This window comes from Lutra lutra, chromosome 9 (genome assembly GCF_902655055.1).
Source record: "Lutra lutra chromosome 9, mLutLut1.2, whole genome shotgun sequence".
NCBI classification, from domain to species: Eukaryota; Metazoa; Chordata; class Mammalia; order Carnivora; family Mustelidae; genus Lutra; species Lutra lutra.
The window spans coordinates 77,345,616-77,368,356 of NC_062286.1; the positions used below are offsets into that span (position 1 = coordinate 77,345,616).

General features: G+C 40.9%; 1 protein-coding gene across 1 annotated transcript in view; it reads left to right on the top strand.

Moving 5' to 3' along the window:
- Positions 1–22,741, top strand: part of PLEKHH2 (pleckstrin homology, MyTH4 and FERM domain containing H2) — a 112,812-nt gene that overhangs the window by 80,175 nt on the left and 9,896 nt on the right. Inside the window, 6 exon segments of the mRNA XM_047745630.1 lie at positions 1,770–1,949; positions 3,855–3,952; positions 6,021–6,198; positions 7,493–7,648; positions 9,954–10,051; positions 17,745–17,886. Coding sequence (XP_047601586.1) covers positions 1,770–1,949; positions 3,855–3,952; positions 6,021–6,198; positions 7,493–7,648; positions 9,954–10,051; positions 17,745–17,886 — 852 coding nt within the window.

The following is a 22,741-nucleotide window of genomic DNA, read 5'->3' on the forward strand; positions in this document are numbered from 1 at the left end:
TTCTTAAAAAAAAGGAAAATTTCAAACCTATGTAACAGTAGAGAAAATATTGTGAGGTCCAAGGCACTTGTCATTGAGCTGCACAGTTGTCAGCACAGAGCCAGTTTTGTTTTCGTCTCCCCACTCCTATTGCTCCCCAACATTGGATTACCCTGAAGCAATTCTCAGTCATCATATTACCTGATTCTTTTTGTGAAATATTGCTTTGATACCAAACCCCAGAAAAGCTTGTACAAAACAGAGCACTTCATGCAAAAACTAATAAAATCTTAGTAAACAAAAACCAGCATCACTTTAAAAGAATACCAAATTGTGACTAAAAGAGAATTACTCCAGGAAACCAAGGATGGCTAAATATTAGGGTGTCTCTTGTTATTATGTATTATCATGGACCATCATCTCTATTGATGCTGAAAAGGCATTTGGCAAATTCAACATCCATAAGATAATGATAGATGCTTCCTTACTATGATGAAACTGACTGGTGGAAATCTTTTCTTCATTGCATATTTCATGTAATGCTTGGGTGCAGTGCTTTCAATTAGAGAGGCAGTTTATTTGATTATATCCTATTCTCAGAAGAGGTAAAGACACCTGCTATATTTAACAACATGGTAGTTAAAGCCAACCTTTTGTGTTTATGCACTTCCCTTTAACCTTTCTTAATATATATTATATTTCATCAGATTTTAAATGCATTAATTGGGGCACCTGGGTGGCTCAGTTATTAAGCATCTGCCTTCGGCTCAGGTCATGATCCTGGGGTCCTGGGATTGAGCCCCGCATTGGGCTCCCTGCTCGGCGGGGAGCCTGCTTCTCCCTCTCTCATTCCCCTTGCTTGTGTTCCTTTTCTCGCTGTGTCTCTCTCTATCAAATAAATAAAATCTCTAAAAAAAAATAAATAAATGCATTAATTCATTAAACATTTACTGTGTCACTCTATGCTGCGTAGAGAATACAAAGATAAATAAGACAAAGTCACTGTTCATACAAAGTTTATAGTCTTGTGGATGACAGATCATTAATGTTCTGTATACTTTTTAAATGAATGCATATGGTGCTCTTGGGTGGTGTTCGATAAATGTCAATTAGGTCAAGTTGGTTAATAGTGTCGTTGCAGTTTTCTAAATCCTTAATGATTTTCTGTCTACTTGTTCTCTCAATTATTATGAAAGGGATATTGAAATCTCCAACTATAATTGTGGATTTGTCTGTTTCTCCTTGCAATCCTATCAGGCTTTGCTCCATATATTTGGAAGCTGTGTTATAAAGCACATAAACATTTTTTTAAAGGTTTTTTTTTTTAAGATTTTATTTATTTATTTGATAGAGATCACAAGTAGGCAGAGAGGCAGGCAGAGAGAGGACGTGGAAAGCAGGCTCCCTGCTGAGCAGAGAGCCCGATGTGGGCTGGGTCCCAGGACCCTGAGATCAAGACCTGAGCTGAAGGCAGAGGCTTAATCCACTGAGCCACCCAGGTTCCCCAAGCACGTAAACATTTGGGATTGTTATGTCCTCTAGCAGAAGTGACCCCATTGTCATTATAAAATAATCCTCTTTATCCCTCGAAGAATTCCTTGCTCTGAAATCTACTTGGTCTGATTTTAATGTAGCCACTGCAGGTATCTTCAGTTAGTGTTATCATACTATGTCTTAATCCAGCCTTTTAAACAAAAACTGTTGCTATGAAGAAAATCAATATAATTCATGCAGAATAAATCTAATCATTTCTCACCTTGACTATATCTTTCCTTTTTTGTTTAATTCAGACATGCCAGCTTTTTATAAATGCAGTGGTTGACTCCCCTGCGATTGATTACCATGTATCTCTAGCCCAGAGTGCTTTGCAAATCTGTCTGACACATCCTGAGCTCCAGAATGAAATTTGCTGTCAGCTCATTAAACAGACAAGACGGAGACAGCCACAGAATCAACCAGGACCGCTGCAGGTATCTACTGATACATACACATGCAATTTAAAATGATGTTGTTTTCCTCACTGTAAGGATGATACATATTAAATCTAGACATTTGAAAAGTGTGAAAAGTATGAAAAGGGAAAAATAGCTATTAATATTTTGATGTATATTCTTTCAGTTTATTTCTACATTTATATGTTTCTGTATAAATGTGTATGTGTATGTACTTATGCACACTCACTGTTTCCATGTCACCAGAACTGCAGTGTGCATGCTACTTTTTTAAAACTGTAGGACGTAACATTTCCCCTGTATCCATCACCATTCTTCAGAAACATTAATGCGTTAAGATCAACCACTACACATTTAGGTTCTTCCAATCATTCTTCTTATGATAAGTACCACCACAGTAGACCACTCTGAGCCTAAACCCTGTGTACAAGTCCAGCGAATTTCTTTGAATCCATTTCTAGAATTTCCATATCTTCTTGACAATGTTCAATGTAATTCTGCTTTTAAATTCTTTCCAGGTAAAGAGTGGTATGCCAGTAGTGATTTAGGATGCATTTCTTTAACTATTAGTGTAGCCGAATATATTTTCAGGTGGCTTTTGGCCACTGATGTTTACTCTTCAATGAATGATTTTAATCTTTGCTTATTAACTGCCTATTAACTGCAGGATGAAACTGGAAAGTTCTTAGTCTAGCAAATAATACTTTCAGGGGATTCGGGTTTCGTGGGGCTTGAAGCTTATACAATTTAAGCTTATACTATTACTGATGGTTTATATTTTCGTAAGTAGGCTACTTTCACACATTTTAAAAGAACACAGGATCACGTAAACACAGTTAATAGGGCCTTTCCCGGGCCTTGGAGGGCCTGTGCATGAGCGATGTTGGAGGCTTAAGCTTCATTTACATTGAGGACCCTTCATAATCTAGCTCCAGAGGCCTCCCCTTTCTCCACTTCGTTTTATGCATCCTGCACCCAGCATACACTGAAGGAATAAACACACCCCATTCTTCAGACACACTGCGCCTGCGCATTATCCTTCCTCGCACACCTGCTGTTCCTCCTGCTCCGTGGATCCCCTTCTCACTTCCCACCTATAGACTTTATAGTTGGCCCAGGCAACATATCTCCTGTGAATTCTTCCCTGACTCCTACAACAATTAATTATTTCCTCCGTTGGTTATACTAAAAAAAAAAAAAAAAAAAAAAAAAAAAAGATTATGACATAGTATTAACCGTGTTATATTGTAAATTACTGTTAAAATATATAATTCTCCTAGACTGTAGGTAACTCAAGAGTAGAGACAGTGCCTTTTCCCCCTCCTTTTTCATATAACATTTGCAAAATGATTGAAGTTATACTTGCTTAATTAAAAATAAGATGAAAAGAGGATACAGAACAGAGCAAAGGAAAAACAAAAATCACATATGATCCCATTACATAGAGATAACCTCTGCTAATATCATTATACTTGCCCCTTGTTTAGATATGTATATATGTGTGTATGTGTGAGTAGATTGGCTCTGGTTTGGCGCATTTGATTTTTTTCCTGTTTTTCAGTCTGCCTTTCCTCAAAGCCATGACTTCTATCTCAGCAAATGAGTAAATACATAAGTGGATAAAAGCAATGCCCCTCATCTTTTGAGAGTGATGTCAAAAGGACTACCATATCTACATGACCTTGGGTACCTCAGTTGGAGACAGTAGGGTATACAACTAGATGGATTATGGAACATGGAATGTTTTTATGTATTATAAATACTCTAAGCAGATAGTATTTATGTGGGAGAAGCAAACACCTGTGGGGGCTGAGAAGGACCATCATCATCCCTTTCCTCTCAGCCTCCGTCAGTCACACTGGCTCTCACTTGGATCTCCGACTGCCAGGTAGTGTCTAACCCGTGGTGCTTCTCTTTGCCCAGGGCTGGCAGCTCTTGGCTCTCTGTGTTGGGCTCTTCCTTCCCCACCATCCTTTCCTGTGGCTCCTCAGGCTCCACCTAAAGAGGAATGCAGATTCCAGGTGTGCAGAGAACTAGCCGGCCGAACCGTTTACGTGGCTCTGAAAGTCGACAATAAGTCATAAGTATTTAGTAACCTGCCAGGTACATTTGCGGGAGAAGGTGTTAAACAAATGTTGATGCAGGAAGCCTTTGGTTCTCCTTTATGTGAGGCTTAGAAAATATTTCCTTTGTTGTGTTAAATCTCTTACAGAAGACTGCAATAAGAGCTTAAAAAACTGGCAAAGAATTTTTTTTTTTTTTTAGATTTTTTGTTTACTTATTTGAGAGAGATCAGAAGTAGGCAGAGAGGCAGGTAGAGACAGAGGGGGAAGCAGGCTCCCTGCTGAGCAGAGAGCCTGATGTGGGGCTCGATCCCAGGACCCTGAGACCATGACCTGAGCTGAAGGCAGTGGCTTAACCCACTGAGCCACCCAGGTGCCCCTGCAAAGAATATTTTTAAGTGAAAAGTCTTTGTACATTTTAGGGGTGGATGACTTAGCAAGAGTGGGTGCTCGTTCTGTAAAAGCAACTGTTTTGTTTCCTTTGTTTTCCCTGATATTTTTCTCTACATTGAATTCTTTAATGTGGGAAAACTTCCCTGAGGGTCTTCCCTCCTTTTATACCTGTGTGTATTTGAATTGCTTCAAAATTCTTACTCCCTTCAAAAAGACATTCAAAATCCAAGCATCAGTATGGCTTTCTTAACAGTGGGACCCAGGGCACCCAACCAGGGGCTACCACGATCATTCTGTGTAACAAGTTCATGTTCCAGGACTTAAATAGACTCTGGCTCTAAAACAAACAAAACAAACACAATGAAACACAAAACAACTTGGAAATAGTAGGAAAATACCCCCCAATGTGTATTATATTTTGGGGACTCCGTGATCAGAGTCATGCAATTTTACTTACTTACTTACTTACTTACTTACTTACTTACTTACTTATTTATTTATTTATATTTTTACATAATCTCTATACCCAATATGGGGCTTAAACTCATGATCCTGAGATCAAGAGTCCCATGCTCTCCTGACAGGGCCAGCCAGGGGCCCCAAGGGCACATCATTTTTAGTTACAGTCACTGAAAAGCCCCTAAACAAAGGGTGGCATTTAAAGATTTATATATTTGAGAGAGAGAGGGAAAGAGAGAGAGTGAGCATGCACAGAGAGGGGAGAGGTAGAGAGAGTACTAAGCAGACTCTGGGCTTAGTGCAGAGCCCGACAACAGGGCTCGATCTCATGACCCTGAGATCACGACCTGAACTGAAACCAGGAGTCAGATGCTTAAGCAGATGCATCACCCACGTGCCCCAAAGGGAGGCATTTTAAAGATTTCATTTCTAGGTAATCTCTACACCTATCATGGGTTTTGAACTCACAACCCTGAGATCATCAGTCACATGCTCTACCGATTGAGCCAGCCAAGCACCTCTAAAGGGTGACATTTTAAGGTCTGCCTAGAAGACACTTTACAGTACAAACATATTAGGGGGTATTAGCAGTTTGCTTTTATAAAATTTATATATAACAAATGAGGGCAAATAAGATCTCTGTCCAGTTTTTGCATTTATTTACTCCAGTGGTTTTCTTTAACGCTTAAGTTTTTTGAGAAGTGCATGTTTTATAGGGTAAAGAAGGAAAATGCGTGTATTTTGTTTGTTTGTTTGTTTCAAGGTATTTTCTCACCTAGTTTAGCAGTCAAGCACTAACTGCCATGTTCCTCCAAAGAGAACTCGGCCACATCATATGTTTCCTAAGCTAGCCTATCCTATTTTTATACAGTGGTTTCCTTTGTATTTGTTAATATAATTACTCTCTATTGACTATATAATGACTGGTAAATATAAATTGATTTTGTGACTACAATAATGAAATAAAGAGGAAGCAGTTCTTTGTAGGGAAGGTTAATTCAGTCAGTTGCAAAAGTAAAGAAACTAGGATCTGAGAAAAGGTGTAGCAGTTTAATATTATTCAAAAAGAAGAATTACTGTCAAAATTAGCATAAGACATGGTAATGTACACCAACCTAATGTATTAGGTGTCTTAAATTTATTCCTAGGCTTTATCTTAAGTTGTGTATTATAGGACAGAATTTGGAAAATATGCCATTTATTGCCAGCGATGTGTAGAAAGAACACAGCAAAATGGAGATCGAGAAGCAAGACCCTCAAGAATGGAAATTCTTTCAACCCTTCTTCGAAACCCTTACCATCATTCCTTGCCCTTCAGCATCCCTGTGCACTTCATGAATGGGATATATCAGGTGGGTTACACTTTCTGTCCTGCTGAAAGCATGCTTGCTTCACCTTGAATCCTACATGTCGCCTCTGTGGGGTAGGGACATGAGACTGTCTACCTGCCTTTATTAGCTACTGAGAGTGATCATAAACGTCCAAATATATCAAGTCTTCTAAAAGAACAGCTGAGTTTTGAAACAGTTTTGCTAAGAAGGAGTCACACTGAAATCCAAATTGAGCCAAATAAGGGAGTTTTACTGCTCTTATAATTCTGATAGAGAAAATCAAAAATACTTTGGTTGAGGCCTTTCCCAACCAGTGCACTTGCTAGGTGACAAAATAAATACTGACAGTGAGTGTGTACAGGTTTAGTTTTTTCAGTCTCCAAATCTCAGGAATTATCTGGGAAAACTCCTCCAGGCCTTCCAGCTCTCATATCTAAGTGTTCACTTATTTTTTTATAGATTTTATTAATCTGTTTGAGAGAGAGAGAGAGAGCATGATCAAGGGGAAGAGCAGAAGAGAGAACAGGGAGCCTGATGTGGGGCTCAATCCCAGGATCCCAAGATCATGACCTGAGCTGAAGGCAGACACTTAACTGGCTAAACCACCCAGATGCCCCTAGATGTTCACTTTTTAACCGAAGCAAACATGTTCCAAAGCTGGCAGCTAATCTTTGCAGCCATAGCTTTTTATCACAGAGTTCAGATATGTAACTGCATATTAAAGAAACAAACATTATTTATTTTTATTTATTCATTTTAAATTGAAGTGTTAACACTACTTTCAGGTGTACAACGTAGTGATCCTACATTTATATACATTATGAAATGATCACAAAGATAAGTCTGGTTACCATTTGTCACCATACAAAGTGATTACAAGATTATTGACTATGCTCCTTATGCTCCTCTTTACATCCTCATGACTGTTTAAGTGGATTTCTTGTTTACTTTTTTCCATTAGCTTAAAGATTGCATATTATATGTAGTTCTTGCTTTGCTTTTAATGGGTAGGCATGATATCTCTGCAAGATGTTTATGGCTGTCACATGATCTTGGTTTTTTTGAATTCATGTCTGTTGGCTGAAGCCAAGATTTCTGAATTCTTGCAGCAACCTAGCAATTAAGGTGACATTAATTTTCTCCAGTGGAGCTTTGGTATGGGAGAAGTTAAAGCACCTAGATAAATACATGTTATCATTAATCATGCATCAGATGTGCCCTGTTGCCCCCCACCCCCCCAAAATCCTTCTTGAAATTTAAGTTTGAAACGTACGTAGTTTTTAATTAAAAAAACAACTTTGTTATTTCTGCGTAGGTAGTTGGATTCGATGCATCTACCACAGTGGAAGAATTTTTGAACACTTTGAACCAGGACACAGGAATGAGGAAGCCAACACAGTCCGGCTTTGCATTATTCACAGACGATCCTTCTGGCAGGGATTTAGAGCACTGTCTTCAAGGAAACATTAAGGTGAAGCCAACTCCTTTTAAGAAAGCAGACCCTGGGGCGCCTGGGTGGCTCAGTGGGTTAAAGCCTCTGCCTTCAGCTCGCGTCATGATCCCAGAGTCCTGGGATCGAGCCCCGCATCGGGCTCTCTGCTCGGCAGGGAGCCTGCTTCCCTTCCTTTCTCTCTGTCTACCTCTCTGCCTACTTGTGAGCTCTGTCAAATAAATAAGTAAAATCTTAAAAAAAAAAAAAGAAAGAAAGAAAGCAGACCCAGCAGACAGCCAAGAAGCTACCTTTTGCTATTTGCAAAAAATCATTCAGGAGGTCTCAAAAATTTTAAGTTACCTAATCTGCACAATAAAAAAAAAAATTGCTAAAAACATAGAATGCTTAAACACAATCTGCACACACACATGCTCCATGTTAAGACAGGAGAGAGATAATAGGAATACTACTCTGACTAGTAGGGTAATAAGAGGTATGGAAACTCTAATAGAATCGTTTTTATTGTATTCATTCACTAGGCAGTACTCATTTACCCATTGTAGGAGCTGGGCTGGACCTTGTGGGGAATGCAAAGAAGGACCAGAAGTAGTCCCTGTCCACACTGAACTTATAATTTTCTTTGGGGAAGAGCAGCCATATACGCTGAAAAACTTAAGCCAGAATTGAAAGTGATAAATGATTCAAGAGTCCTGGGAATGTTCCACAGATGGAGAGATTAAGTTCAGTGCTGGAAAATAGGGAGGAGCTGAACTGGACTTCGAAGGATGGGTGGAAAATGGGCCTGTGGAAATAAAGAGGAAATTGCAAACACAAGGAAAATCATGAACAAAGATGGACAACTGGAAGATTTTTTAAAAAAAAAATCTTTTCTAGGTCATGGTCAAATGACTTTAATAAAGTTTCCATCTAGCAATGGTAAGAGAAATACAGAATACAGAACCATAGGAACCTTACAGGAATAGCCCTCTTATTTGCAAATGAGGAAGCAATAGCTGGTTTACACCCGATCACACAACTAGAACTGGGTCTGTGCCCTTTCCTGACACAATATGGTCCTTGATTGCTTTTGGAATAAGAGCCTTGTAGTGAGGTGAAGGTATTTCTGTGATTTGAAGATGAAGGAATTGAGGCAGACTAGTTGAAGGAATAGGATCAGAAGTAATAGATCCCTCAGGTTTAGAGGACATGAAATGTCAGTACTTTACCTCAAACACCAAAGCCCAGCTTCACTTGCAGATCAGCCTGTTGGGGGTGGAAGGGGTTACACAGAACACTATTGAAGCTCATTAAGAATGTTGGTTCCGGGGTGCCTGGGTGGCTCAGTGAGTTAAGCCTCAGCCTTCGGCTCAGGTCTTGATCTCAGGGTCCTGGGATGGAGCCCCGCATCCAGACTCTCTGCTCAGCGGGGAGCCTGCTTCCCCTTCCCCTTCAGCCTGTCTCTCTTCCTCCTTGTGATCTCTCTCTCTCTGTGTCAAATAAACAAAATCTTAAAAAAAAAAAAAAGAAGAAGAAGAAGAAGAAAATAAAAGAATGTTGGTTCCTAGGTGTGCTACCCACCTCTCTTCCTCCCTACCCCCCTGCATGTGTGGCTGCATTTTGAGAAATCTAGATAAAGGAGTGTCCTTTCTCCCCAGCGCCAGGTATATCCTATTCAGTTCAGCACATTAAAATGTAAATTTTTGAGACACACATTCCTAGAGCACTATTGTTAATATTTAGTCAAGAAGATAAGCTAGTCTTTTTGGTTGACTTGAGCTGAGTAAATGCTGGGGGCTTTGCTGAGTAACTGCTTACCACATATTTTTGAAAGCTCTTATTTATAATTCTCTAGATGATCTGTTAAAAAAACAAGCAAACATTTATTTGATACCTGAAGATTTTTTTTTCTTTCCCAATGAAATAATCTTAAGATTATATTTCAGGTTTTTTAAGATAATTTCAGTTATCCAGATAAATTAGTAATTCCAGTCTTTAGAAACTCAGAAGGTGGAAATGTTGCTTCTTCAGTGACTAAATTATGAAAAAATTCCTGGAATAGTCTTGTTTTCAGTCTCATGCAGTCTTTCATTAAGATTCCTTTTTGAGTAAAAAATTCATGGCCACAGTCCAAAGTTAATGGGTGTCCAAGAGGATAAGTGGACCGAAGAGCAATTTATAATTAAGTCTAAGACCAGGAGTGCACAGAAGCTTAAGACAAAAGGCTTCAGTCTGTCTGGTTTGACCATGTTGATTAGAAATTTTTCAGTGTGTAGATATGCTTGTCTTCAAAAAAATGCTGATTTGAGAATTGCTCTAAATTTCCATTATTCCACTTGTCTTCTAGATATGTGACATTATTTCTAAATGGGAGCAGGCCTCCAAAGAACAGCAGCCTGGGAAATGGGAAGGTACGAGAACTGTTCGACTAACTTATAAAAACAGGTGTGTAGGGGCGCCTTGGTGGCTCAGTGGGTTGGGCCTCTGCCTTCAGCTTGGGTCATGATCTCAGGGTCCTGGGATTGAGCCCCACATCGGGCTCCCTGCTCAGCTGGGGAGCCTGCTCCCCGCCCCCCGCAATCTCTCTGCCTACTTGTGATTTCTCTATCAAAGAAATAAATAAAATCTTAAAAAACAAACAAACAGGTGTGTAATGCTGTATCCAAACAGCAAAGAGTGGGTGTACTGTTATGCTAGAGTGGTTTCCTATTGAATAATGGTTTCCATGGGCCAGTGGTTTCCTATCGAATAATCTTGCCAGTTACAGCATTTATTTGTTTGTTCTTCTATAAAAGAAACTTCTTACTTCTCTAAGAAGAAACTGTCACGTAAAATTTGGTTCTAGTTCTAGTCTCTTCAAGTCACGAATGGGTATATTTTATATAAATACGGATTTGGACAAAGATTAGGAAAAGGTATAAGAAAGAATAGCTGCTCTCTTAAGGAGATCGCTACATCGGTGAATTTTTTTCACTTTCAGAAATTTCTTGTGCATTATGTTTTTCATGAAGACTAAATACTCAAATACCCTACTGAAGATCTGTAGTAGGTGGAAATATTTCTGGGGGCACCTGGCTGGCTCAGAAGAGCAAGTGGCTCTTGATCTCCGGGTCATGAGTTTGAGCCCCATGTTGGGCATGGAGATTACTTAAATAAACAAAACCTGGGTGCCTGGGTGGCTCAGTCAGTTAAGCGTGTCCCTTATGATCAGGTCAGCATCCCAGGATCCCTGCTCCATGGGGAGCCTGCTTCTCCCTCTCTCTCTCTGCCTGCCACTCCCCCTGCTTGTGCTCCCTCTCGCTCTCTCTGTCAAATAAATAAATAAATTCTTTAAAAAATAATAAAATAAACCAAACTTAAAAAAAGAAAGGAAATAATTCAAGTCTTTTAGAAGTCACATATTCATATTTATTCTCATTCTTTCATATTCTCTCTCTGTAATTATTGAACTTCAGCTATGAGCCAGGTACTCAGCGAGATGCTCTGGATAAAATGGTAACAAAAGCAGACACAGACACAGTCCCTGAACTTTTGAATTTACAGGCTAGTAATTCTAATGAACACATAATTAATACATTAACTTCTCTGACAGAAAAGAGTTTGGTTCTAGAAGAGCACATAGGAAAAAGCCTGACGTAGGCTAGAGGCATCACAAGCCTTTTTGAGGGAATAATGCTCATGCCAGGGTCAGAAAGCGGCTGAAAGTAGACCGTGGAAATGAATAGAAAAGAGCCTGTGGAGGGAAGTTGCTCAGAGGATTTCAGGAACTCGAAAAAATCCAGTGAGCCTGGAGCACATATCTTCCCAACAGATACATTTTTAATATACTTTGGCATATGATCAGAAACCAGATTTTCTTTGTTTCTGTTTTTTCAAATATCTTCTTCTCTTCCATGTATTAGCAGAAAGTAGTACTTAGTAAAAAGTGTTCACTGACCAGGTGACATTAACTATACAAAAAAAAAGGTATTTTGCTGATTTTATGTGGATCTTGTACCCCATAAAATAAGAAATCTAAGATATGAGACCAGAGAATTACTGATAGAATGACTGATTTAAGAGTTACTTCTTTTGGGGCGCCTGGGTGGCTCAGTGGGTTAAGCCGCTGCCTTCGGCTCAGGTCATGATCCCAGGTCCTGGGTTCGAGCCCCACATCGGGCTTTCTGCTCAGCAGGGAGCCTACTTCCTCCTCTCTCTCTGCCTGCCTCTCTGCTTACTTGTGATTTCTCTCTGTCAAGTAAATAAATAAAATCTTTAAAAAAAAAAAAAAAAGAGTTACTTCTTTCAGAGGTCAACTTTTGGAAAATGTTCATAGGCCTAAAACTGGAGTGTAAGAAGTCAAGACACTGCATGACGTAAGGAGTCTGATAGCCTTGATCCAGTTGGGGATTTCTTTTTCTAATGATCTGTCCCACAGAAATACCCACGTATGTGAACGAGAGTATTATAGTACATCCCAGTATCTTCTTTGCCGTGTATTTTATGACAGTGAAAAGTAAGTGTTAGGAGGGACTCCACATGTTTATTAGTAGGGGAATAGTTAAACAAATATGGTGCATTCATATTGTGGCCTCCTCTCAGACAGCCAGCCATTAAAGGCCATCCACTGTTTGAATTTTTGAATGGTTTCCTTTGATCTGAATAAATGGTAGTCATGAGCCATTGGAGCTTCTCTATACAGGGGCTCATGAACTGTGGTGATTTGCAAGGATTCTGAGTAATAAGAAGGTGATGGTTAAGCTTTGGTATCTAAGGTTGTTAAAATCATGCTTCCTGGAGATAAGCAGGATGACTTAGATAATGGAGATCTAGTAGGCTCTGCACCTGGAGGAACCTGCATCCACTGATGGTAGCCTTTATCTGTGCTCCTTTGGTGCCGGGCAGGGACAGCAGGCTGGAAGACTTGGACCTTCCAGATGATTTTGTTCTGTGATTGCTGGAGCGGAGTGCCAAGTGCGGGCCTGGACTTGCAGCTTCAGGATTCCGTAAAAATACATTAGAAGTGCAAATTAGAGGCACCTGTGTGGCTCAGTGGGTTAAGTGTCTGACTCTTGATTTTGGCTCAGGTCATGATCTCAGAGTCCTGGGATCAAACCCGGTGGCATGGGGCTCTGCGCTCAGCGTGGAGTCTGCTTGTCCCTCCCTCTCTGCTCCTCCCCCGCTCTCCCTCTCTCTCTCTCAAATAAGTAAATAAATACATACATACATACATACATCTTAAAAAAAAAGAAATGCAAATTATTAGGCCCACTTCAGACCTACTGAGTCCAACAGAATCTCTGGGCCTAAGGAGTCTGCGCGTTTTAACAGTTTTCCAGGCAATTCTTACGTGTGCTGAGTTCTGAGAAGTACTGACCTGGAGGTCCCCATTGCTGCTCTGTCTTTCAATCTTACCTTTTGTGGAAGAAAGCCAACTCTCGACCTGACCTGCCATCTGTCAATATGGAGCGAGGGTCAGGAATTTGACGTTTTGTTGGAACTAAATGGAATTATTTCCATGTCTAAGACAACTCCTGATCATAATTTACGAATGCTTAATACATGCTACTTCTGTCTGTGATGGCTGTGGTTGGAACCCAAATCGAATTTGGATGAAATGGAGAAAAGTAGTCTGAAACACAGATAAGAATAATACTCCAAGTCTAGCAAATGCCATTAGAAAGGACAAAGAGAGTTTTGAATAACGCATAATAAAGATTGCCTTGTCAAACAAAAAAAAAAAAAAGACCCATGACAATATCTTTGACATTAGGAAAAAAAGCAACTCAACCAAAAGGTTTAATTTTTAACACAGGTTTGAAATGGCTGGGTAGCCACAGCTCTGAGAGTGTACTATGTTTCTGAATATGGTCACACTTTGCATGTATGTATAAATAGCTTAGACAATGAGTCCTAATTTCCAGTGACAATTGAGGAGGGGAATGGGCTGTGACCTATCATGCGGCCAAGGACTTGAGTATCCATCTGTCAAACAGCACTGTATTAAGCGAAACTGGAAACCAGCTCTCTATCATGGAATTTGTATTTAATATTTAGTAAGTTAATGGAATTTTAATTATTTAGATTTAGAGGTTAAAGTTCCAATTAATAGCACTTCAACTTGTTTTCGTAGGCAGCCACTTGGAAACTAATGTTTAAATTCTATTTATGTTTAAGCTGCTTATTCAGTTTGGTTTCTTAGTGTGTGTTTGAAACCGCCAAAGTCAAGACACGTTTTTCACGAAACAAAACTGGCAAGGGTCCTTCCCTGAAGACGACAACTCTTTCTACCTCCCCACCCTATGAAATAGAAGTTATTTTCAGTAGTCCTTTGTGACTGTTACTTTTCTGGAGCACAGATGAACATTCCCATCTCTGCTGTCTTTAGCACCTGGATCCATTGGCTCCTAAGCCAAGAAGCATCTTGACAGGTCATCTAGTTTATCCCATTTCTTCCAGGTGTGTTCATACTAAACAAGTTTCCAGAATGGCTTTTTGGTAGATGGAGACAGAGTAGATCTTTGGAGCTGCCCCCCGAAGCTGGAGCTGTCATGTCCCCTCTTCTTCCAATTCCCACTACAAACAATAAAGGTCATTGGTACTGTTAAAAAAAAAAAAATCCAGAATGAAGAGAGTCTTGTAATTCCAAAGACCACTAGAGAAGAACCCTAATAATAATACTAACAGTAATAATAGTAACCAACATGTACTGACCACTTACCACACTCTAGGCCCTGATCTGAGCTCCTTGTATGCATCTTGTGATGTAGTCCCAACAGCACCCCAGTGAGACAGGTGTTCAAATTATCCCCATCTTAACATGTGAGGAAACTGAAGTTTTAGAGTGCTAGGTCACTCGAGGCTACAGAAGGGGACTTTTCAGGCTTTTTTGGCAAATAATTCCTGTATTTAGTGATTCTGACTACCCATTCCTTTACCCACTCATGCCGTAAACATCTGTTCACTGTGCACCAGGTCCAGGCCCTGTCGAAGCCCTGGGGACTCAGAGGTGAAAAGAACTCCTCTACTCTTCAGAATTTTACAGCTTGCAGGGAGAGACAGACAGACATGAAATCTTAGCAATGTAGTCAATCCTGTAACGGGAACACTAGAGCAGAAAAGTGAAGAACAGGGGCTCTGGAGAGACACCGCCTGGGTTACAGTCCTGGCTGTCCTACTCACTGTGTGGCCTTGAGCTAGTCGCTTACCGTTTCTGTGCCTCAGGTACCATCTACATGAAATGGAAATGCAAACAGGATCTACCTCTGGGGTTTCTGAAGGACTAAGTTCGGCAAATGTAAATCTGGATTGGAGCCAGCCACACAGTAAATTCCCATCCATATTGGCTCTTACTATGAATATAACGTGTGTATGTATGTGCAGGACACTGTGGGAATATGGAAGAAGGCTTTGCAGAATGGTGTCTTCTGAGCAGATGACTTGAGGCGGTCGCCGTAGAGGCAGCAGGCAAGGGGGGTCATGACTACTGTTCAGTAGTGTCATCAGTGGACCATGGCAGACGGAAGAGGGAAGGGAAGGTAAATGGAGAATGAAGGAAGTAAGTGAACAAGAGGTGAAGAAAGATGACAGCAGGAAATACATGCTCCTAGGAATGAAATATGGAGCCAGTTGGAGGCAAACAAAGGGTCCGTCAGCAGTGCTGAGAGCCCTTCCACCTCAAGGTAGCAGAACTGGGCCTCGTAGTGATGACATTTCCATCCCACAGCATTCCACTTCCTGGTGTCAAGTGAGGAGGTGGACATTTGCAAGTACCCCTGCTGTCTGACCTGGGCCCTGCCTGTAGGACAGAAGCCCACTTCCTCTGCTGCAGGCCCCTTTAGGACTGAGGATGCCTGGAAGCTGGTCATAATGGAGACATTCACATCACATTCTGCTGGCATCTTGTCTGTTCAAGACCGTGTATTTGAGTTTCTGACTCTTGATCATTTTTGTGACTCTCTGGTTCCTCTTCACATTCTGTCCAAGTCCCTCTTCATGTGGTCTTCCTCTAGGCACGTCCGGGATTCTTTTTTTCCTTTTTTCCTATAAAGCTCCATTTCCCCTTCCCAGATTCCATCTTCTAGGCATGCCAGAAAGAATAGAAAATGCACTTTAGCTCTTCTTGCCTGTAGCCATTTGCACATTTGGTTCTTTTCCCCCTCCTAGCTGTAGTATCAATTCAAATTTTCATTAAGAACTTAGTGAAACCCAAGTGGACTACAGTGATGGATAAGACAGTTCTTTTGTGTGTGTGTGTGTGACTTTTTTTTAACATCTTAATTTTAATTTTTTCAGTGTTCCAAGATTCATTGTTTATGCACCCGACCCAGTGCTCCATGCAATACGTGCCCTCCTTAATACCCACCATTAGGCTCACCCATCCTCTCACCCCTTCCCCTCCAAAACCCTCAGTTTGTTTCTTGGAGTTCACAGTCTCTCATGCTTCATCTCCCCCTCTGATTTACCCCAATTCACTTTTCCTTTCCTTCTCCTAATGTCCTCCATGCCATTCCTTATGCTCCACAAGTAAGTGAAACCATATGATAATTGACTTTCTCTGCTTGACTCCAGTCCCATCCATGTTGATACAAAACTTGGGTATTCATCCTTTCTGATGGCTGCATAATATTCCATTATATATTTATACTATATTTTCTTTATCCATTCATCTCTTGAAGGGCATCTTGGCTCTTTCCACAGTTTGGCGATTGTGGCCATTGCTGCTATGAATATTGGGCTACAGATGACCCTTCTTTTCACTACCTCTGTATCTTTGGGGTAAATACCCAGTAATGCAATTGCAGGGTCATAAGGTAGCTCTATTTTTAAATTTTTGAGGAATCTCCACACCGTTTTTCCAAAGTAGCTGCACCAACTTGCATTCCCACCAACAGCGTAAGAGGGTTCCCCTTTCTCCCCATCCTCTCCAACACTTGTTGTTTCCTATCCTGTCCTGTTAATTTTGGCCATTCTAACTGGTGTAAGGTGGTATCTCAATATGGTTTTGACTTGAATTTCCCTGATGGGTAATGATGATGAACATTTTTGTGTGTGTCTGTTAGCCATTTGTATGTCTTCTTTTCAGAAATGTCTGTTCATGTCTTCTGCCCATTTTTTGATATGATCATCTGTTTTTGGGGTATTGAGTTTGAGGAATTCTTTATAGATCTTGGATATCAGCCCTTTGTCTGTAGTGTCATTTGCAAATACTTCTCCCATTCCGTAGGTTGCCTCTTTGTTTTGTTGACTGTTTCCTTTGCTGTGTAGAAGCTTTTTATCTTGAAGTTCCAAAAGTTCATTTTCACTTTTGTTTCCTTTGCCTTTGGAGACATGTCTTGAAAGAAGTTGCTGGGGCTGATATAAGACATATTTCTTAACTTCAAGGGGAGATATAAACTATGCCAAACAGAGAGGGCTTTCATCTTAAAATCCTTATTCTCTTGGTTTTATATCACTTTGCTGATTGCATTGAATTTAGAATCTGTTTCTGTTGCCAGCCATTGTCTTCTATGAGTTAACAATTTGTCATCACAGAGTCACAGATGAGGAGGGCTTAGGATTTGTTTTTTCCAGAGACCACGCTGAATGACTGCCTGGCCAGTGATTCCGAAATGTGGTGGGTGAGAAGAATTATCAGAATCTTGAGAAGGAAGGGCTTTTCAGAGTACACTCACCATGCTTCCCTGAGATTCTGACCTGCTGCCCTTTCAGTCCCTGCCAATGGAAATAATTAGTGCAAAAGATGTTATAACTGATGCTATTGTGCCCTCTCCTGCAGGCACATAGGGTGAAAAGGGGCTGAAAATCCACTTAGAGCCAATTGAGCTTACACCTAGCACATCCTGGATCTAAATCTCTCTTTTCCTGCCACTCAGTTGTCCTGCCAATATTAAAGTATGGCAACAAGGAGAATCTAATGATTTGGTGTTTTAGGGCATAAAAAAAATAGCATAGAAACATTCCTCAACCTCAAAACAGCTTTTCCTCTGTGAAAATGTTGCATGAAACAGACACAGAGATTACTGACAAATAGTAATGGTCTAAGTTTGTATCACTTGGGGAACTACGTTAGAATAACCCCTTATCAGTCCTCGGGATTCATCTTGACTTTCTTCCTTTGTAAGAATACCATTTAATGAAAAATTTTTGCTTTTTTTAGACTGTATTTCTCAGTGCAAGCTCGTGGAGAGACTGATAGAGAAAAGTTGCTGTTAATGTATCAGACAAATGATCAAATAATAAATGGACTTTTTCCTCTGAACAAGGACCTGGCATTAGAAATGGCGGCTCTTTTAGCTCAGGTAAGTTCCGTGTTATATAGAGTCATATTTAGTTAAGGTAAGATACTAATTTCTACATTGATTTAAATGTAGCAAAACAATATATCTTGTAATTTTTTAAATTCACCCGGCTATGATAGACACTTTAAAACTTACGGGCATTGTGATTGCAGTTTGACTCAGAATTGCTGAATACTGAGACAGTATTCCTCATGGAACCTAGTTTCTTAATTACCTTGAAAGGATCCCTCTAGGCTGTGCATTTAATAAAGGAGTTTGAGTGCAGAGCTGCAGGGCTAAGGGTGCCATGCTGAAATCATTCAATAATCTAATAAGAACCAGTCTTTGAAAAGGCTAGAGCACTTCCTCTGGTTTACCTATTCTAATAATAGGATTAAGTTCAGAATTTTATAAACACACACACAGAAATTAATAATGACTTAATCCAAATAGAAGTATATTTGTCTCTCAAATGCCTATGAAAGAGATAGGCATGCTGGCATCTCAACAGAGTCATCAGAAGCATGGACTTTATCCTTGCTCTCCATCCTTCCTCCCATAGCATGTCCTCTTCATGGTCCTGGCGAGCTGCTAGAGCTCCAGCTATTACATCAGTGTTCCAGGCATCATGATGGAGGAAGAGCTGAAGCAGGGCATGCCTTCCCGTCTTTGAGAAACTTTCCGGAACTTACATAGAACACTTGCATTTGCGTCTCCCTGGTTGAAATTTGGTCATATGGACTTGCCAGCCTACAAGGGAGATGGGCAAATGTGGTCTTAGCTGGGTGGCAAGGAGCACAGCTAAAGTCAAGTCAAAAAAAAAAAAAAAAAAAAAAAAAAAAAGAACCAGTCTTAAAGTCAAGGTTTTTATTACTCAGAAAGGAGAGAATAGTCATTAGAGGCAACTGACGGTCTCCACCGCACCTGAGTCTATGCAGAGGTTAATTAAAGAAAAATGTTAAGCCAACTTTATGATACATCATTGAGACAAAGGCTTAGATTCCCCAAGGTTTTCGGTCCTTGCACTTTGCACACCATCCCAGGACATCTCTTTATCTACCAGCTGTCATTGATACCCAAATCCTTTCTCTCCAGTTCACTTCTTTCATGGGCCCCTTAAATTTAACATAGCAAAAACTGAACTAATTGTCTTCTCTCCTTTCCTTCACATTCTCTGTCTTCACTGTGCTACTGTCTCTGCACAGCCCCCCATGCAAGCTTCGAGTCCAAGAATCCTCTCTGACTGCCCTCCTTTTCACCTGGTCCGACAGGGCACAGTGTCCCCCACTCCCCATTTTAAGTTTTAGATAGACGCTCCTCTTCACTCATCTGCACACTGGCCACCATCGCTGTGGTTTGGACCACCATCATGTCCTACCAGCCCTCCTATGGCAGACTTCTTACTCGTGATCCTTTCTCTGGCCTGGTCCCTTATAGATTTGTCCTCCACCAGATGCTAGAGAAATCATTTCAGTTATTATTGCCGCATAAGCAATGACTCCAAGACTCTGTCACTTAGAATACTGGTTTGGGCAGAAATGAGTAAGGACAGCTTGTCTGTGCTGCATATGCCACCAGCTGGCCTCACTCGAAGGCCAGCTGCGACTCTGTGGCTGCAGGCTGGAGTCCACCCATGTGAATGAAGACTCGTCCACGTACACAACAGGTGTCTGACGCCAGCTATTAGCTGGGACTTCTCCTGGGGCTGTCGGCAACAACACCTACACATGGCTTCTTCGTGGGGCTGTGTGTGCTTCCTCACAGAATGGTAGTTGGATGGCAGAGCAACGTCCCAAAAGAGAGACAAGGAATGGAGGCTGCCATTTTCTTTTTTCTTTTCTTTTCTCTTCTTTTTTTTTTTTTAAGATTTTATTTATTTATTTGACAGAGAGAGAGAGAGATCACAAGCAGGCAGAGCAGAAGGCGGGAGTGGGGAGCGGGGGGAAGCAGGCTCTCCGCTCAGCAGAGAGCCCAATGTGGGGCTTGATCCCAGAACCCTGAGATCATAACTTTTTTTTTTTTTTAAGATTTTATTTATTTATTTATTTGACAGACAGAGATCACAAGCAGGCAGAGAGGCAGGCAGAGAGAGAGGAGGAAGCAGGCTCCCTGCTGAGCAGAGAGCCCGATGCGGGGCTCGATCCCAGGACCCTGAGATCATAACTTGAGCTGAAGGCAGAGGCTAACCCACTGAGCCACCCAGGTGCCCCAGAGGCTGCCATTTTCTTAAGGCCTGAGCCTGGAAGCTGTGCCATGGTGCTTTGTGTGGCAGCACTAGGAACTGGGGTGGAGATCTAGCAAACACATGAATCTAGCTAGCTCTCTCATTCCCTCATTTACACAGAAGGACATCCATCTCTAGACTCTGCCTCCCTCTCCCGCATCATCTGTTAATATTCCCTGCCTTGAAATTTATGCTTCAACAAAGAATAAACTGTGGTTCCCTGCACAATTCCCTGACTTGCATTCGGCTCACTTTTTCTTACCTCTTATGTTTACCTGTTTGTGTGCTCCGCCCTGGAACATCTCTATCCCCATTCGTTCACTTGTTAATTTCAGTGTAACCTTTCATTCTCATCTTGGGTGTCACTTATTCCAGGAAACCTTCCTGAAGTCTTGGGGGTTTTGTCCTGTCTTGCACAGTACTGTCTTTACCTCACTGGCTTATTAGTATTGATTTGTTTTGGCTTTGTACCACTGACTGTGGACTCCCTGAGGGAAAGGGCTGTCCCTGTTCATCTTTGTACCTAGCACAGTGCCTTACACGTAATCCATTCTCCATTGGATGAATGAATAGTTGATTGTTTAGTTCACTTTTGTAACAAGTTTATGTTCATCCAAAATTTAAAGCATCTGTGCTACACTAAGGGTTCTCCTTTTTTTGCAAGTCATGAAAAGCTAAGGAAAAGAAAAATAGGCCATATATTTTCTTGGTGTTAGGATTAGGTATAATTTCTTATCACTTGTCATTCTAGTCCCTAGTCCTCTAAAATCACAGAGTCTCTGTTAAAATCACTCTCATTTTTGCTAAAATTTAAGTTAGTCTTCTTATTTCAACTTTTAATTTTGTCAGGAAGTTTCTCCAAGAAAAATTACAATATACTTTGGAGACATAGACTTCTAACATGTTTTAGATGAATTAGAGGAAGGAGTAGAGAAGTAAGACTATATGTATACCTAGAAAATTCTGAATATGTTACTAACTAAAAAGTATAATTTCTCCATCCATGAAAGGAAATTTAGGTAATACCTCTTTCCCTTTTCCTCAGAGTAGTCTTTGTGAAGACAAATGAAATGTACTCATCTGAGATCTGTAGAAGAAAAGTTATTCCTGTTGTAGATTTGAATATCTGTAGGTCCTTGTCGATATTCTCCATCTTGGGAAATTTTTGGAGCTAACCGTGAATCATTGTACATAGTGTCTGGTAGGGTGTAATGTTGATGTGAGTCATATTGGGAATCCCCTGAGCTGCTTTTCCGTTATTCTGCAAACACGTATGTACTCATTCTAAGCTACACAGTATGCCAGGTGCCAGAGAGGGGACGCTGAATTTGGAAAGTCCACTATAGGGTTCCTTAAGAGGAAACGTTGCCTTGAATGGCCAATTTTTGTAACGATTGTTTGTCCAACTGCCATCTCCCTGGGGGTAACATTTTGCTTTTAGGTTTCATAGGTAGCTATACTGAGTATGACCTGGTGGTCGGTGAGGACAGTAAAAAGCTTGCTCTGGGGGAAGGATTTTAGTATGTTTAGACAGCAGATGGACAGCTTGTATTTGGTGTGAGGAAATTGGGGAAGGAGGAAGGAAATGGGGATGAGAGCTGAACAGCAGGGCCAAGCCAAGAAACCAACAAGTAAGAAACTGGGTCAGAGACCTAGATAGCTAGAATATACTATAAGGACAAGGCTCAGATGAGGAATTTAGACCGCAGTGGGTCAGACTAAGAGCTAGAAAAGAGAAGCCACAGGGGTCCAGAGTCTCAGAGGCTGGTTGTACTAACAGCTTACCTGGAGGCAGAGGGCTCTCTTAAGATGGAGACCCCGCCAAGTCTGGAAGGATCCCTCCATCTGCTTGTTAGGGAGTGCTGCGCACAAGGGTCTGAATGTTCAGTAGGATAGTCATCTGAATGCCCCATTCCATCTCCCTCCTGGAGCGCTCTTTGGTACCCTATGTAAGGCACGTGACACAAGTCATTAGAAGTATAAACAAGTTCAGTCTCCTCTACTAGACCACAAACTCCATGAGGGTAGAAACTGTGCTCAGCTGTTTTTGTTGTTGTTTTTTTTTAATCTCACCTCACCTACTAGAACGCCTGACACGTAATGGAGACTCATCATAGGTTTGGATGAATGAGTGGGTGGATGAGTGGTTGGAGAGATGGATGGGTAGGTAGAGAATGGCATCTGTTTGGCCTCGCTAATAGAGGTAATGATTGAACATTCTTTCATTCCGGGAGAAAGAGGAATAGAGGGCTCCATTCCCAGAATAACAGAATAAGGGGATGGATACAGAATGATTTACGCAGGAAATCTAGGAGGAGTGTAATGAGAATATAGTTCTTACTCCATTATATTCAATAGAGACCCTTAGGAAGTGTAAATAATACTTTTTGAGATTTCTCATAGCTTTAAAATATTTTTTGTCTTTTATTTTTAGCCTCCATTTTGCCTTTTTTAGCCTCCATTTTTAGCCTCCATTTTGTTATGAGCGATTTTAAAATAGTACCTTAAAAATGAAAAATTGCCCTCTGCCATTATGGGTAATAATATTAGTGGCCATTAGGAAATGCTACTAGATTACAGCATTAACTAAGAGTGGTTTGCATAGGGGCGCCTGGGTGGCTCAGTGGGTTGAGCCGCTGCTTTCGGCTCAGG